Source organism: Budorcas taxicolor, chromosome 6, assembly GCF_023091745.1.
Source record: "Budorcas taxicolor isolate Tak-1 chromosome 6, Takin1.1, whole genome shotgun sequence".
In the NCBI taxonomy this organism is placed as follows: Eukaryota; Metazoa; Chordata; class Mammalia; order Artiodactyla; family Bovidae; genus Budorcas; species Budorcas taxicolor.
In genome coordinates, this window is record NC_068915.1 from 85,278,258 (window position 1) to 85,297,287 (window position 19,030).

Consider the following 19,030-nt stretch of genomic DNA (forward strand, 5'->3'; position numbering starts at 1 on the left):
CTAATGGCTCAGACAGTAAAGAATTTGCCTGCAACACAGGAGACCCAGGTTCAATCCCTGGGTCAGGAGGATCCCCTGGAGAAGGAAATGGCAGCCCACTCCAGTACTCTTGCCTGGATAATCCCATGGACAGAGGACCCTGGTGGGCTATAGTCCTTGTGGACACAAAGAGTCCAACAGGACTGAGTGACTAACTTTCACTTCCACTTTCATGCCACCTGAGAGAAGGTGGCAGGGGCTTGGGGTTTTAAAGGGGAGGAAGGGAATTCACATGGAGATGAAAAATCAAATATTTTGTAAAGGAATGTTTGCTATGCCATAGTGACAATGGAACACAGAATGGGTTTTGGTCCCCAGGCCCTGGTGAGTTCCCTACCACAGCAGCCCATGTTCTCTGTAGATCTCTCTGGTGGAAGGGCTCTTCTGGGACCAAGTACCTTATCTAAATTATCTTAAGCTGTTAATGAGGAGGTTAAAAAAAAAAAAAACAAAGACTTCCTGAGTCTTTGTCTCTTATTAAAAACATTCAGCCCCAGATAATCTTCAAGCCAAAGAGACACTTTTGGGGCTGGCAGGTTTTGTTCCACTTCAGAATCAATTGCTCCTGTTCATTCTCTATTTTGAAAAAAAGGGCTCTCAGTAGTAATAAAGTTTTCAGTAGTAATAAAATTCTCAGAATATGATTTAATAAGAGTGTGTATATACACTTGCTGGAGAATGTTAGTCATCTATATAAGACTAAATTGTTTGTTTGTTTAGTCACTAAGTAATGTCTGACTCTTTGGTGACCCCATGGACTGGAGCCTACTGGGCGCCTCTGTCCATAGAATTTCTCAGGCAAGAAATACTGGAGTGGGTTGCCATTCCTCCTCTAGGGGCTCTTCCTGACCCAAGTATCGAACCAATGTCTCCTGCATTGGCAGGGAGATATTTTTTACCACTGAGCCACCAGGGAAGCCCAATAAAACTAAATCAAAGTATCTTAAAATATGCAATTAGTTTGAATTGAAAATCTCTAAGACAATATTTTTATACAGGAGTTTTTCTTACAACATTTTTTCCCAAAAATGCCCTGGCTTGATGGTTTCCCCTTCCTGTGTGCTCCCTGAACGTTGCTCTGGATGTTAGGACTTAATTGTGCTGACTTATTTCTCATTGTCACTCAGATTTGGAGATGGCTCCATCGGCCGCAGAAGTCTGCAAACCAGTCCTAACACTGTTTTAGGAATAGGAGTAATCACCTCTTCAGTCACTTCAGAGTTTTTGGCCTTTCATCAGTGCTTCAATTATATTTGAGCTGTTTGATTAGCATTTAGTTAATTCACTTGACATTTTAAACTTATGTGCACTTTCTTTTTTTCCTTTTGTTGTACCCTGTATAAACCTCTTTTAAAGCTCTCTATAAAGAAATGCCAGCACTGGGTTTGGCATTAAATACTTCACCACTTCCTTGCTTATAACCACAGGCAAGTTACTCAGGGTCATTACAAAATAAGCAGAAATGAAAGTGCCTATTTTCTGTAGTTATGAGTACTGAGTGAAGCAATTGTTGTTTAGTCACTAAGCCATGTCCAACTCTTTTGAGACCCCATGAACTGTGCATACCAGGCTCCTCTGCCCATGGAATTCTCCAAGCAAGAATACTAGAGTGAGTTGCTGTTTCCTCCTCCAGGGGATCTTCCTCACCCAGGGATTAAATCTGTATCTCCTGCATTAACAGGTGGATTCTTTACCACTGAGCCACCTGGGAAGCCCTGAGTTAAGAAATGTATGTAAATTATTCAGAATAAGAATAGCATTTGTGCTTAATGAATGTTAGCTATATTCCTGCTGTAAGAAAAGAATCTGATTTTAAAGTGATTAATTTAACCAGATCTCATCAACGAGGCTTACCTCCTCTCTCTACTCCTCAGACAATGGCTGCCTGGGGCACATGAGCTTTAATGCAGATGTTCCCAAACACCTACAAATTTCTCCACAAGTGCAAGTCATGCTGTGTCCAGGCACCTCACACATGATCTAACACTAACAGTATTCAGTTCCAAGTTTCAAAAATGACTGAAGAAATACAAAGATATAAGGCTCAAGATTATTATACCCATAAAGATTATAACCTTCATTCCCTTACATTGAGTGGGAGCAAAACACAGTGAAAGTTCTTCCTGGGAATTGTGGAAGTCCCGCAACAAATTCCATCTTGGATATCACACCTATGGTTATCATCTGGCTTATGGGTAACTGTGGAAAAGGGAATGTTACTAGTGGTGATTTGAAAACTTCAAAGTAATCAAGGTCAATTGAAATTTAAACTAGAAGAAGGAAGGAAGGAGAGAGGGAAGCAAAGGAAAGACTAAGAAGAGAAAAACAGAAATAAAAATCCAAATCAAAATGTACTACTCTTCAGGGAAAAGACCCCAATACATTTTTTTTTCTACCTTAAAATGACTACTGGAAATTAATCACTATGCAGATAATACACACTCAGATTTGTCTCATTTCTAGCACTTTATTTTACGTTAATTACCTATGCTTAGTGAGTCCCTTGTTCATGTGAAGATCTGAGTACTATGGTCACACTTTTTTTTGAAGGTCTGCTGTTTTTTCTATTGAACTTTATATATTTGCATGACTGTCTATTGTTATTATAGACGGCATTAGTTTTTAAAGGTTACTCACCTAATTATTCATCTCTAAAAATACATTGTTTATTTATATAAATCTAGTATATAAAGATCACAGAAAAAAACTGTTTACTTTTATAGTGGCCACAGAGTAAAACTGTTGTTAGTAATAGGTAATATTTATGGATTATAGTGAGCATTTTTACTGGATTAAAAATGCTATATTATTATTTCCCTAAATGTTTCCCCAGTTTTTGTGGTAGATTTTCTGTTGTTAATATAAACAAAAATAAACTTTACCTAGGTCAGCTTTAAACAAATATATCTGAAATCTGCAAGAGCTATTTCTCACTTTCAGTTAATGTGGAGCTTTCTTAGGACCAGAAAGCTATCCTCAGGCAGATTGCCTCATGCAAATGGAGTCACTTGGAGGCCTATGCCTAAAGGAATAGCAAGCTGCTTCATGATAATATGGCCAAATTAAACTCCATCTAGCAAATTAAACTAGGAGAGAAATAGAATAGATTTCAAAACTAAATACATTGAAAGGAAGAAGAACAGTACACAAGAAAGTTTCATCTTAAAAGAGTCTGAAAAATTGATAATTTATTTTAAAGGAGAGAAAAATCCTTCTAAATGCTTTGGTGTTAGAAACACCTGTTTGAAAATTTTCTCAACCTAAGAGATATATGATTTGATTTTAACATGTTCACTATTTCTAAGCTTCAGTATTCTCATTTGTAATTGTAGATTTTTCTTCAAAACTTCATTAAAGATTAAGATAGCTACTAAATGTGAAACACTCATCACACTGTACAGTGACACAGAAGAGATCAACAAATATTACATGGTATTACTATAATGATATTCATGAGTTTGAACCAAATATCCAATGTCTGAAATAAAAGAGGTAATTACCACATAATATCCAATTTCTAGCAATTAGAAGAGATTAAGGACTCACTCTAAGGTTCTTAGAGCATTCCACTGCCGAAAATAATCTTACTTTTTTTGACTCCATTTATTTGCTCCTCCATTTATTTACTCAGGTGTGAAAATTTGAGACCTGAGTGGATATGTATTTTTCGCAATGATTTTGATTAGAGCACTCAAGCTAAAGTAAAAGATAAATTTAAATTATAAGTTGGAAATAAGTTCTTTATATATCAGTTCTGTTCACAATCCTCATTTATCATTCTGCATGTACAAAGTCCACCCAAAATAAATTACTTTGTTGTATCAGTACTTTTCTTTCTTACCTGATCTTTTGAACATGACCATTCAAGTCCCCAGACTTAAGAATATTGTGTTTTAGTAAAACGAACTTTAAATAGTCATTCTAAGTCGGAACAGTGTAATTTGACTAGAAACATGATATTATCAAAATTAGAGGGTAAAAACCTTTTTAGAAATCTTCATTACATTCCCATGAATAAATTTGTTAAGAAAGATTATTCTAAGGTCTTAAGACAGGGAAAATAGTGTGGTTTTATTACCAGTATTAACTTACAAACACAATATAATGAAAAGTGATTTTGAGATTGCTAGCATGGGGAAGGTTTATAAGGGATAATTTTACCAACACGAAGAACCTCATAATCCTGATCATTATTATCCCAAGCTTGACAATGAGTAGTTGATAAAAAACATAAATGATGAGATGAGAATGCAGACATGTATCATGACCAAGGAGCTCTAGATGTGCATTCCTCTAGTTCACTAACTGAGATGCTGCACACGTTCAGATTTCACTGTTAGCTTACTACATGCATGAGGAGTTAAAGAGTTTTCAAACATCTTTACAGCTTTGTTGCCTCATGAAATTGCCGCTCCTTTATCCTCTTCCTTAAATTTTAAGGTACCGTTTTAGCCCTAGGATGCTGACCATCTCTTTATCTTCACTGGGTAACTCATGATCACCACAGTAGCTGTGCTTATTCTCTCTAAACACTAGAATGGGTGGATTTTTATTTAGATTCCAGGAGAGAAATATCTGTCTTCTTTTCAATTTGCGGGCAACTATTTAACATACCCAAAAGAAATGATGAACCAATTATAACTGACATCCCTCTTAATACTTCTCACCAATAAACCCACTCATATGTGGTCAATTAAGTTATAGCAAAGGAGCCAAGAATATACAGTGGAGAAGACAGTCTCTTCAATAAATGGTGTTGGGAAAACTACACAGTCACATGTGAAAGAATGAAATTGGATCCCTATCTTACAACATGTACAAAAATTAACTCAAAATGGATTAAAGACTTTTATAGTTTGAACTGAAACCACAGAACTCCTGGGGGAAAACATAGGCACTAATCTCCTTGGTATAGATCTTGGGGATGCTTTTCTGGATTTTTACCAAATGCAAAGGCAATAAAGGCAAAAATAAACATGTAGGACTACAACAAACTAGAAAGCTTCTGCACAAAAAAAAGTAAAGTGCCAACAACATTAAAAGGCAACCTATCAAATGGGAGAAAATATTTACAAATCATATATCCAACAAGGGGCTAATATCCAAAGTATATAAAAACTTATACATCTTAGTAACAAAAATACATACAATGTGACTGAAAATGGTCAGAGGACCTGAACTGACATTTTCCCAAACACATACAGATGGCCAACAGAAACATGAAAAAGTATTCAAAAGCACTAATCATCAAGGAAATGAAAATCAAAACCGTGATGAGCTATTATCTTACACTTCTTAGGATGGCTGTTATCAAAAACATAAAAAATAAATAAATGTAGGTGAGAATGTGAAGTAAGGGAACCCTTGTGCAATGTTGGTAGGAACATAAATTGGCACAGCTCACTATAGAAAACAGTATGGAGGCTCCTCAAACAACTGAAGATAGAACTACCATATGATACAACAATTCCACTTCTGCATATTGATCGAAGGAAGTGAAGACTCAGTTCAGTTCAGTCGCTAAGTCGTGTCCAACTCTTTGCAACTGCATGAACCACAGCACGTCAGGCCTCCCTGTCCATCACCAACTCTCGGAGTTCACCCAAACCCGTGTCCATTGAGTCAGTGATGCCATCCAACCATCTCATCCTCTGTCGTCCCCCTCCTCCTGCTCTCAATTTTCCCAGCATCAGGGTCTTTTCAAATGAGTCAGATGTTTGCATCAGGTGGCCAAAGTATTGGAGTTGAAGCTTCAACATCAGTCCGTCCAAAGAACACCCAGGACTGATCTCTTTTAGGATGGACTGGTTGGATCTCCTTGCAGTCCAAGGGACTCTCAAGAGTCTTCTCCAACACCACAGTTCAAAGGCATCAATTCTTCGGCACTCAACTTTCTTTATAGTCCAACTCTCACATCTATACATGACCACAGGAAAAACCATAGCCTTGACTAGAAGGCCCTTCGTTGACAAAATAATGTCTCTGCTTTTGAGTATGCTATCTAGGTTGGTCATAACTTTCCTTTCAAGGAGTAAGCGTCTTTTAACTTCACGGCTGCAATAACCATCTGCAGTGATTTTGGAGCCCAAAACAATAAAGTAGGCCACTGTTTCCACTGTTTCCCCATCTATTTGCCCTGAAATGACAGGACCAGATGCCATGATCTTAATTTTCTGAATGTTGAGCTTTAAGCAAACTTTTTCACTCTCCTCTTTCACTTTCATCAAGAGACTCTTTAGTTCTTTATTTTCTGCCATAAGGGTGGTGTCATCTGCATATTTAAGGTTATTGATATTTCTCCCGGCAATCTTGATTCCAGCTTGTGCTTCTTCCACTCCAGTGTTTCTCATGATGTACTCTGCATATAAGTTAAATAAGCAGGGTGACAATATACAGCCTTGACGTACTCCTTTTCCTATTTGGAACCAGTCTGTTGCTCCATGTCCAGTTCTAACTATTGCTTCCTGACCTGCATACAGGTTTCTCAAGAGACAGGTCAGGTGGTCTGGTATTCCCATCTCTTGAAGAATTTTCCACAGTTTATTTTGATCCACACAGTCACAGGCTTTGGCATAGTCAATAAAGCAGAAGTAGATGTCTTTCTAGAACTCTCTGGCTTTTTTGATGATCCAACAGATGTTGACAGTTTGATCTCTGGTTCCTCTGCCTTTTCTAAAACCAGCTTGAACATCTGGAAGTTCACAGTTTACGTTCTGCTGAAGCCTGGCTTGGAGAATTTTGAACATTACTTTACTAGCATGTGAGATGAGTGCAATTGTGCAGGTAGTTTGAGCATTCTTTGGCATTGCCTTTCTTTGGGATTGGAATGAAAATTGACCTTTTCCATTCTTATGGCCACTGCTGACTTTTCCAAATTTGCTGGCATATTGAGTGCAGCACTTTCACAGCATCGTATTCCAGGATTTGAAATAGCTTAACTGGAATTCCATCACCTCCACTAGCTTTGTTCGTAGTTTTGCTTCCTAAGGCCCACTTGACTTCACATTCCAGGATGTCTGTCTCTAGGTGAATGACCATACTGTTGTGATTATCTGGGTCATGAAGATCTTTTTTGTACAGTTCTTCTGTGTATTCTTGCCACCTCTTCTTAATATCTTCTGCTTCCGTTAGGGCCATACCATTTGTGTCCTTTATTGAGGCCATATTTGCATGAAATGTCCTCTTGGTGTCTCTAATTTTCTTGAAGAGATCTCTAGTCATTCCCATTCTATTGTTTTCCTCTATTTCTAACTTCAAAAAATATCTATGGCCCATGTTAATTGCAGCATCATCTACAATAGCTGCATGTGATTTCACATTTTTATTTATTCATTGATGTTGTTTTCATGTCTTGGCTACACACACACCAACACACCCACATCCACCCACCCACCCCCCCCCCAACACACACACACACACGCACTGATATATTATTTAGGCAAAGCAAAGGAGGAAATCCCAAATGACAACATGGATGGACCTTGGACCTTGAGGACATTGTGTTGAGTGAAATGTCAGACAGAAAAAGACAGATACCATAAAATCTTTTTATGTCTATATCTTAAAACAAATAAAACCTTAACTCATAGATACAGTAGAACATATTGGTGGCTGCCAGAGATAAGAGTAGAGGGTAGATGAAATGGGTGAAGGAGATCAGAGGGTACAAATTTCCAGGTTAAAATATTTAGATAAGTCCTGAGGATATAACACACAGTATAGTGAGTATGCTGCTGCTGCTGCTTCTAAGTCGCGTCAGTCGTGTCCAACTCTGTGCCACCCCATAGACAGCAGCCCAGCAGGCTCCCCCGTCCCTGGGATTCTCCAGGCAAGAACAATGGAGTGGGTTGCCATTTCCTTCTCCAATGCATGAAAGTGAAAAGTGAAAGTGGAGTCATTCAATCGTGCTCGACTCTTCGCGACTCCATGGACTGCAGCCCACCAGGCTTCTCTGTGCATGGGACTCTCCAGGCAAGAGTACTGGAGTGGGCTGCTACTGCCTTCTCTGCATGGTGACTACTTCTCTGCATGGTGACTATAGTTAATAATAATAAACTGTATTGTATATTTGAAATTTGCTGAAAGAACTGATTTTTAAATTACTATCTCAAGGAAAAATCATTGTAACTATGTGCTGGCTGATGTTAACCAGATTCATTGTGGTGATCATTTAGCCATATATACAAATATCAAATCATTATGCTGTGTATCTGAAAGTAATTAATGTTATATGTCAATCATATCAGGCTTCCCAGGTGGCTCAGTGGTTAAGAATCCGCCTGCCAGTGCAGGAGACGTCAGACACAGGCTTTAATCCCGGCTCAGAAAGATCCCCAGAGAAGGAAATGGCAACCCATTCCAGTATTCTTGCCTGGAGAATCCCATGGACTGAGGAGCCTGGCAAGCTACAGTCCATGGGATCACAAAGAATTGACACCACTAAGCATGCATGCATGTCAATTAATATCTGAAGAATAAACCATATTAATCTCTTCCTCATCCTTAATACTCCACACCAATCAATTATCACCTCATTAATTTTACCTAATAAAGAGGTATTAAAAATTGATTGGTCACTAGCTCCTAGACACTATCTTAAAATCCTTTTATATGTCAACCCATTTAGTTCTTTCAATAGCCCGCTTATCTGGATAAAGAACTGCAGGTACAAGGAAGCTTAATGACACCTTCATGGTCACAACTCCTGTTTGAAAACTGGTTATCATGAGCCTGTTCTCCCATATGCATTATCTGCATTGTTTTTCTCTCTTTGTAAGCTACTTCACTCGTGCATGCTCTTATCACATCTTTCCAGGAGTGATGCAATGGCCTACATCTAACAACCTTTCATTCAAGGTCCACAACTATCTAAATAATTTACGTAAAATACATTTCTTTAAACTTTCCCACTACTTATTATCTAAAAACAAAGATTTTTAGCATGACATACTAGAGGCTTGGTAAATACTTATTGAATAAATTCATTCTTGCTGTCCTGACATCTCCAAAGTTATTCCTCATGCTTCCTGACTTTTACACGTTGACCTTCATGAATACTGAATACTGAACCATCAATAATATCCAGCACACATAGGCTGTTTTAAGACTCCACAATATTGGGCACATTGCTTCCTTCCTTACATTTCGTTTTCAGGAAAATTCCTGAAATTTCCTTCTGAGATGGAACACCTCAATTCTGAAGTTTTAAAAATAGCACTCTCTTGACACACACACCATCTGTCTCCTTTATATTTTTGCCATAAGACATTAGAGACCCTGAAGAAACTTCTTTGGCCAATCTAATACTATCTCTGTCCTTTATACATATTTCCATTATTCACATCATTTATACTGTAAATATTTATTTTTATGTCTGGTTTCTCTGCTTGACTGTGAAATCCTTGAAGCCAGGAACTTGACCTCAGTCCTTGTTATAACCTCTCTATCTAGAGGGTGTCTAGTACACAAGTAGGAAGTCTATGTGCAACAATCAAACATTTTCATAAACATATAATGTTTTTAAACACACACACACAAATGTTTATACTGGTAATGGGCTTGTAGAAAGCTTAATTTCTTCCAGGTTTTTCCACATCCCACTAGAGTTTCTAGGGAATTTCTGTTTTCAATACAATATCTAAATGAGAATTTAGTCCTATTTTTAAACTTTGGTATTTGTCACAAAATGTTATCCATAAAAGAACTTATTTGGTATCTTCAAGTCCATAAAATTAGGAAACAGCACATTGTAGTTCCAAAGCATAGTGTCTTTTATCTTCATTTTTGATAGCAAATGATAGTAATAGATAGTAATCAATATGTAGGGTTGAAGAAGAATAGCCATAGGGAAACAGAGAAGAAGTGATATAAAGCTCTGTTTGTTAAAACTTAATAATAAAAATGTAACATACCCAAAGCTTTACTATAGTAGGAATCCCACGATTTCCACAGAGTATTAAACATGTAGTCCTGTAGATGGTATGAAATGAAATTTCTTATTCTGTCAGTGAAAGACATCTGGTCAGTGAGTTCTGATAAAATAGCAGGAACATAGGAAGGAGGGTACGGTACCTTCCCACAGTGTTTTTCCACTGTTGAGGCTGGAGAAAACCTCAAGGAGTAGATAAATGGTAGTCCCAATTTTAAAGCTATTATATCACCACAAGGAAAGACTGGATCTGATACCAAGACCTCAAATTTGCTTTTCTTCAGCTTTTCCATTAGCTTTTCATTTTTGAGAACACCGTCACAGATTTCTCTGGCCACCATGTGGAAGTCCTTGATGACTTTGGCCATCTCTTGATAGAATCTCCAAATGGTTAAAGGAGATGGTCTGTGATCCATCCAGGTCAAAACAAAGTCCTTGATCACTCCTTCTATTCTTTCTTTGCCAAAGGGTACCTCATATATTTCAAATATCAGAGATGGGTTAGAGGTCGGTGTGATGAAAAGTGCACCAGAAGCAACTAGGACAGTCACATTATGCCCTTTTTTAATCAGCTCATCTATAATTATCTTAACATTTAGCCAATGACTACCTTCCATTGGCCAAATCAGAACATTCCCACCAAAAGTGGTTCCTAGGAGACTTATCTGAAGAGACAACAGTAGACTGATCTTGTTCAACATGATGTTGCTTGATGTAGAAGATGTGATGAAGTGTGACACAAAGGAATTTCTCTGCTTTTTAAACAAAAAGGAAAGACAAATTATTTCTCATTTTTTATTCAAAACTTCTCTGTAAAAATGACATTAGTTGTGGTAGCTCTATAATCATAATTTTATGACAATTACAGATTAATTGTGTCATTTCTCAGCCTGGTGCTTTAGCTTTGGTTATGAATCTTGCTTTCTTATGCTTTTCTTGAACTTGATCCTTCAACCCTTCCTTTGCATCTTATAATTGTTAAATTATTATTATTAGGCTTCTTAAAGCTACTGTATATTTCAACTCTCCACTCAGACCTAGGTACCAAAACTCCAGATAGAGCCAGAACTTACTAAAAAATGTAGAGTTGCTAATGCTATAGATTTGCTAATATTTAATATATATTTTATAATGTCACTAGCAACAATTAAGCTTCTAAAGAAGTTTTTAATTACTAATAGGTAATGTTAGTCACTCAGTCATGTCTAGCTCTTTGCAACCCCATGGACTATGTCTTCCAGGCTTGTCCATGGAATTCTCCAGGCAAAAATACTTCAGCGGGTTGCCGTTCTCTTCTCCAGGGGTTCCTCCTGACACAGGGATCAAACTTAGGTCTCCTGCATGGTAGGCAGATTCTTTACCATTTGAGTCAGAAGGGAAGCCCCATTAATAGATAAAATTATTGCAAGAAATACTTACAAAATGGAAAGTGCAAACAAATATAAGTGACTGTAATGTTAATTGGTACTTTAATAATATGTTTAGGCAAATATTTTATGTTAATGAATCATTGACAAAAAATTACTAAATAAACAACTTACAAGTAATATATACAAACATGCTGACAGTATATTAATAAAATGTGCAATATAAATTCGTGTAACTCACACAGAATAATGCAGAATCAAGTCATCCCAGTAAAATGATCTCTATGAAAACTGTGCATATGTATATGTTTATGAATAAGTAGAGGTGACTCATTTTGTTTTAATAAATCTATCAAAATTTAAAATCCTATATTTTTTAGTGATGTCACTTCTGAGCTCCACATCACCAGATAATCTGTAGTGAAACAGCAACTGCTTTATTAAAACAGTTGCTACATTTTACAAAATGTTATTCAAAGCTTAGGAAAAGGCAATGGCACCCCACTCCAGTACTCTTGCCTGGAAAATCCCATGGACAGAGGAGCCTGGTAGGCTGCAGTCCATGGGGTTGCTAAGAGTCGGACACGACTGAGCAACTTCACTTTCACTTTTTTACTTTCATGCATTGGAGAAGGAAATGGCAACCCATTCCAGTGTTCTTGCCTGGAGAATCCCAAGGATGGGGGAGCCTGTTGGGCTGCCATCTATGGGGTCGCACAGAGTCGGACACGACTAAAGCGACTTAGCGGCAGCATCAGCAGCAGCAGCAGCAGCATTCAAAGCTTAGCAGAGTAATAAGACAGTTCATGGGATGGATTTCAGTTCAAGATTCTGTGCAGTAGGATTTTATGGTATGAACAAAATATCTGGCTGCTGGAGTCCCCCTGGTCCATGGTCACTTGCCTGGAGACTCTAAAATAGTTGATCCATTAGGATGAACAACTGGTCACAATGTGCTGCTGTTTTGTTCATTTTATTCACTAGCAGGGAATCAGATCCAGTTTTAGACAACTAAAACATTGTCTTTATTCAGGTTATATGTGTTCATTAGGTACCTACTAGGCATAGAACTCGCTCCTAGGCAAAAGATGAGTTGAAGAGATACTTACAGTCTTACATTCATCTTACAGTCTCTCAGAGGAACATGAAAAAATTGTGAACATAAATGTAACAAAAAGCAGCATAGCATCGTAAAGTTGTGTGTGTATGCTGTCACCTCAGTCTTGTCTGACTCTATGTTACTGTATAGACTGTAGCCCACCAGGCTCCTCTGGCCACGGATTCTCCAGGCAAGAATACTGGAGTGGGTTGCCATGCCCTCCTCCGGGGGATCTTCCTGACCCAGGGATTGAATCCACGTCTCTTATGTCTCCTCCACTGGCAGGCAGATTCTTTACCACTACTGCCACCTGGGAAGCCCATATTAAAGTCCACATGATTTATTTAAAAAATTCAATTTTAGAATCAGTTAGGCCGAAAACAGGGTTTCCCATGTGGTGCTGGTGGTAAAGAAGCCACTGCCAATGCAGGGGATGCGAGAGACATGGGTTTGATCCCTGGGTCGGGGAGATCCCCCAGAGGAGGAAATGGAGACCCATTTCAGTATGCCTGCCTGGGAAACTTCCATGGACAGAGAAGCCTGGCAGACTGCAGTCCACCGGGTCCCGAAGAATGAGACACCACTGAGCACACACACACACACACAGGCCAGAAAATCTCAGCATAACAGTATTTAGCATTTATGAGACTTAGATTTTTTATCTAGAAAATGAAAATTAAAAACAACTTAAGGTGCTTTTGTGTTGTAAAATCATACAATAAAATAGATAATAAAATATTTTTAATATATAATAAATGAACACCTATACAATAGATACTATAAATTATGCAATTATAAATACAATGTATAAAATAAATACATATTTAAATCAATAAATTGATGCTAACTAAGCAGCAAGCGTAGTGCCTGCAGAGAAAGACATGTTTAAAATCTATTAGCTTTCTCTTTGAATTCCTTTTCTTCATTAGGGAAAATGCTGAGTATCTTCAGATGAAACAATGCAGGTCATCAAATAAATATTTCAGAGCTATACAGAGTAGAGACTGTTTTCAGACGGGGTGATACAGATAGGAAAGTCTTATGAAAGATGAAATATATGACTCTCATCTTGGAGTTAGAAGTATCTGGACATTAGTGATGAGTAATGTACACAAAAGAAACTGCTCATGTTATAAACTTTCTGGCTTTAAATCATGTGACAAGTATTAAGAAATTTGTCAAACTATTGAGGTTAAATTTTAGATTTGTTTCTGTTCTTGAGCTAATACAAAATAAGTGAAGAAATTATATTGATCATAGAAATTTAAAGAAATTGTAAAAATATATTTTTTTCCCAATGTGAGGATCTGAAAATATGATTTTAATTATTCTGACCTTAAGAGCATTGAAAAGCTAATACACTCTTTCCAGAAAATTTTTGAGCAAATACAACTAAAATATGATTAATATACTTGTCAAATCAATTGAATTCAAAGAAACAGCTAACAAATGTAAACAAAGGTTAGTATATACAAGTATTTTTTTCATGTTGCTTTTCAGTCGCCCAGTCGTGTCCAACTCTTTGCTACTCCACACACTGCAGCATGCCTTCCCCTCACCAACTCCCAGAGTTTGCCCAAGTTCATGTTCATCGCATCAGTGATGCCGTCCAGCCATCTCATCCTCTGATGCCCCCATAAATGATGATAATAAAATCTGTGATTTACCTATTTTCATAAACGAAGTAAGCATAGTATTTACAATACCAAAATTGCTTATTTTTTACACAACAGGATTTTCTTAAAGAAACTTTAAATTTTCTTTTTTTAATAAATAAATTTGACTTTGCATACTTATTTGAGGTTTGTGTAGGGTTTCCTCATGCCTCAAATGGTAAAGAATTTGCCTGCAAATCTGTAGATCCGGGTTTGATTTCTGGGTCGAGAAGTCGACTAACCACTCCAGTATTCTTGACTGGAGAATCCCATGGACAGAGGAGCCTGGAGGGCCACAGTCCATGGGGTCACAAAGAGTCAGACACAACTGAGTACTAAGCACTTTTACCTCATTTGAGATTTATTTGAGATATGTGTATATTTTCTGATATAAAAAATTCACTGCACAATATTAAAAAAATAAAATACCCACCAAGGATGACATCTTAATCTTTATTCATGTTTTACCTTAAAGAACAAATTAGCCACTTGTGAGAATCACCTTTGCTTTCAATGTACATTAATATAAATCTTATTTGTTCCTTTTGTGTTGGCTAACGAGGAAGAAATAAACTCTCCACTTGGATTGAAGCTCTAAAAAGGCACTTGAACTCACATTTTGATAAAACTTACACATTGTTGCTCTATCGTACAATTCCCCCAATATCTACAAAGTTATTGTGAAGTGTAAAACACTGAAGTCAAGGTAGGGAGGAACTCTCAAGTTATTTCAAAAAAACCTGAAAAATTTTTTAAGGGAAGTAATAAAACAAACCAGAAGTTAACTATCAACCTTCTAATGACTGATACATTTTAGAAGAAAATACAATGGCCATGTATACATTATGCATTGCTTGCTGCTGATACTGCTAAGTCACTTCAGTCGTGTCCGACTCTGTGCGACCCCATAGATGGCAGCCCACGAGGCTCCCCCATCCCTGGGGAGCCATCTGTACTGCTTATTGTAAAATTTAAAATTTTTCTTACCTGAACTTTCCAACCAGAACGTTAAAACCACTCATTTGATTAGGAAGAAGTTGAATAGATAAATGCTAGTTGGGTAACACAAATATGAGAACTATGATCTTAAGTGGAGAAAAGATTATACAGATCATTTTACTCTTTGCATTCCCCACCCATTACATTATAAAGCAGATTCAGTTCAGTTCGGTTCAGTTCAGTCCCTCAGTCATGTTCAACTCTTTGCGACCCCATGAACTGCAGCACACCAGACCTCCCTGTCTGTCACCAAAGCAGATTAGCCTTTTGTTAAATGTGTATTCTTTCCTTGGTTCCCTGGGAACTATTTGTTTTGTTTTTTCATTTTTTTTTTACTCTTCGACCGCTATATTGCCCCTCTCCTCCTTTTCTCTTGCTGCTGGTAACCACTGGCTTGTTTTCTATATCTGTGAGTCTGCTTCTTTTTTGTTTCATTCACAAGTTTGTTGTATTTTTTAGATTCCACAAATAAAGGATATCATACAGTATTTGTCTTTCTCTGTCTGACTTATGTCACTTGACATAATGCCCTCCAACTTCATGTATGTTGCTGCAAATTGCAAAACTTCATTTTTTGTGCATGCGTGCTAAGTCATTTCAGTCATGTCTGACGCTTTATGACCCCATGATGTGTATCCTGCCAGGCTCCTCTGTCAATAGGATTCTCCAAGCATGAATCCTGGAGTGAGTTGCTATTTTCTTCTCCATTTTGTATGCCCAAACACTATTCCATTGTCTGTATAGGTCATATTTTCTTTATTCATTCATCTGAGTTAGGCACTTAGGTGGATTTCATATCTTGGCAGTTTTAAATAACACTGCTATGAACTTTGGAGTGTGCATATCTTTTGAAATCAGTGTTTTTGGTTTTTTGGGGATATATGCCTAAGAATAGAATTGCTGGTTTATATGGTAATTTTATTTTTAGTATTTTAAGAAACCTCCATATTACTTTCTCTAGTTGCTGTATCAATTTACATTCCCACCAGCAGTGTACAAGGGTTTCCTTTCACCTCCTTTCTTGTCAACATTTGTTATTTGTGTTCTTTGTGGTGATAGCCTTCTTTCAGGTGTAAGGTAATTAATATCTCATTGTGATTTGGATTTGCATTTCTTTAAAATTAATGACGAGTATATTTTCATGTGCCTGTTGGCCATCTGCATTTCCACTTTGGAAATATGTCTACTCAGTTCTTCTTCCCATTTTTTAATCAAGTTACAACCAGTCTTTTTTATAAAATATACTTTTATTAGATTTGATGCAAATAATTTAACATTTATTGAGCATTTCTAATATGCCATGTGTCATTCTAAGTACTTTACATACCTTAACTCATTTAATTCTTACAATCTTTTGATGAAGGTAATGTTATTATCTGTTTTCAAATAAAAATTCCAAAGCATAGGAAAGTGTGTTATTTGCTCACTATCATTCAGAGATGTAATAACAAAGCCGGGATTTGGATGTAGGTCATCTGACTACAGAAACTGACCAAGTGCTTAATCGTAATGTGATTAAAGGGTAGTTTTCAAAAAAAAGAAACAAAAATATTTGTCTTTTTTATGCCCTGTGAATTTTGAGTGCAACAATAAATATTATTTTTAGTGCAAGATTAAGATGACATCTACCTGTTGTTGATAAATAATGGAACTGTGAATTGTTAATAAAAATATCTTAATTAATATATTAGCAATATATTCTAAAAACACTGAAGAAATACATTACAGTTAAGTCAGGGTTGTAGATGAAAAGATTCACTGAAAGGAAACACATTAATATTATGTATCTCGTACTAGAGCTAAGGTGAAATTTATATAATTGTCTCTCTACAAAAAAAAGCACTTGATGAAATGTGAAACTTAATTCTGACTTACAAACAATATGTTTAGTAAAAGAGAAATTAATTAATTTTTTTAACATGACTCAGAAGCCAGCAGCTTAATTCATGAGGAAATTTTGTATGTATATACTATATTATCTTTACCCATTCATCTGCTGATAAACACTTGGGTTGCTTCCGTATGTTGACTGTTCTGAATACTCTTGCAATAAACATGGGAGTACAAATGTCTCTTTGATATTCTAATTTTAATTCTTTGGGATGAATACCTAGGAGTGATGTTGCTGAATCACAAGATTGCTGTTTGTAATTTTTGAGGACTCTCCATACTATTTTCCATAGCTGCTGCAACATTTTGCACTAACATCAATGGTGTACCAGAGATCCCTTCTCTCCACAGCCTTGTCAACACTCATTATCATTTGTTGTTGTTAGCTTGTAATTTTTTTTTATTGTAGCCATTGTAACAGGTGTGAGGTGATACCTCATTTTAGTTTTGACTTGCATTTTACATCTTCTTCAAATTCTGAGTCTCCTTTCCTTTCCATTTTCAGACTCCAACTCTGAGTACATAAGTACTAAATATTGAATAAAAAGAGATTGTTGCTCATTTAATAGAATTAATTAATATTGCCTGAGATTTGGAGAGTGGAATAATAAAAAATAGTCAATGGAAAATTGAAATCATGGATTTAAAATGCAAAGTATAGAAAAGATTAAAACTCAGCAGACAAAATTCTTTCTTTAATTCACTGTTTTCATATAATGAACCACCTGTTTTGCTTTTCTATTGCCTTCAGATAGCACCTGTAAATGTAAGCATATATATCTGCCAGCATAATACATTTAATTTCCTCCCTTTTGTGACATTAAAAACATGTTTCCTCAGCTATATATCCTATTTAAAAGAAAACACCCTTGTTTTGTCCTATATTATATAACACTAAGAAATGACAGCCCTGGACAAAGAGTGAAGCAGTGTATTGGAAAACATGATATTAAATAAGCAATAGATGTCTTATTGTTGTTTAGTCACTAAGTAGTGTCTGACACTTTTGTGACCCCGTGGATTGTAGCCCACTAGGCTCCTCTGTCCACGAGGTTTCCCAGGACAATACAGAATGGGTTGCCATTTCCTTCTCCAGGGAATCAACTTAATAGCAAGTGTCTAATGTATCAAATTCAAAATTTATATCTAAGAGAACAAAACCCCCAAATATTTAAGAGTACAAAAATCTCAGCACTCACCAAGGTAAACTCACAATAAAAAGTTGAGACATTAAAAAAAACTACAAATATCTGACTTTTAACAAGATATATATCTCATTCATCGAGTCACAGTAATGACACGGAGAATAAAATTAGTTGACAAGGACTTAGAAAGCTATTACAAATAGCTTATCATCAAACGATAGAAGAAAGCATAAGTGCATGAGAGAAATAAGAAAGAGATCCATATCAAACTTCCAGATATGAAGACTATCATTTAATAGTAACAATATATTGATAAGATTAACAGAAAACAAGGAACAGCATAGGAAAAGAAAGTGATGAACTTGAAGATACAGTGATAGAAGCGACACAAAATGAAACAGAGAAAATTAACCAACCTTCCCCTTAATAAGAAAAAGGAAATGAACAAGCAGCCTACCAAATGCGTAATTAGAGTCCCTGATGGAAGGACTATAGGTAGAATCAAGTACTGAGAGATATAATAGCTAAACTATTTCCAAATGTGATGAATTCCACATACATATAGATCCAAGAAGCTGAATTAACCAAGTTAAAAAATAAAAGATGAAGAAAAAATAAACAAAATTCCCTCTAGCATGTTATAATCAATATGTTGAATATCAGTGAAAAAGAGAAAATCTTAAAAAGAGATGGAAAATTTAAAAGCACGTTAATAAAAAGGAAACAAAGTAAAAAATAAGAACAGACTTCTCATTATAAGCCATACAAATTAGAAAACAGTGGAGTGACATCTATAAAGTATTAAAAGAAAATTCTTCTAATTATATATATACCCAGAAAATTATATAACCCATGCAAGTAATTTTAAAACCAAAGGCTAAAGAGCCAAGAGAATTAATCTTGTGTAG

At 36.4% G+C, this 19,030-nt stretch overlaps 1 protein-coding gene across 1 annotated transcript in view; it reads right to left on the bottom strand.

Moving 5' to 3' along the window:
* The window catches only part of LOC128049450 (UDP-glucuronosyltransferase 2A2), a 50,041-nt gene extending 39,373 nt beyond the window's left edge, over positions 1 to 10,668 (bottom strand). The window contains exon 1 of the mRNA XM_052641695.1: positions 9,953 to 10,668. Coding sequence (XP_052497655.1) covers positions 9,953 to 10,668 — 716 coding nt within the window. The remainder of the gene's footprint in view (positions 1 to 9,952) is intronic.
* Positions 10,669 to 19,030: the final 8,362 nt, after the last annotated feature.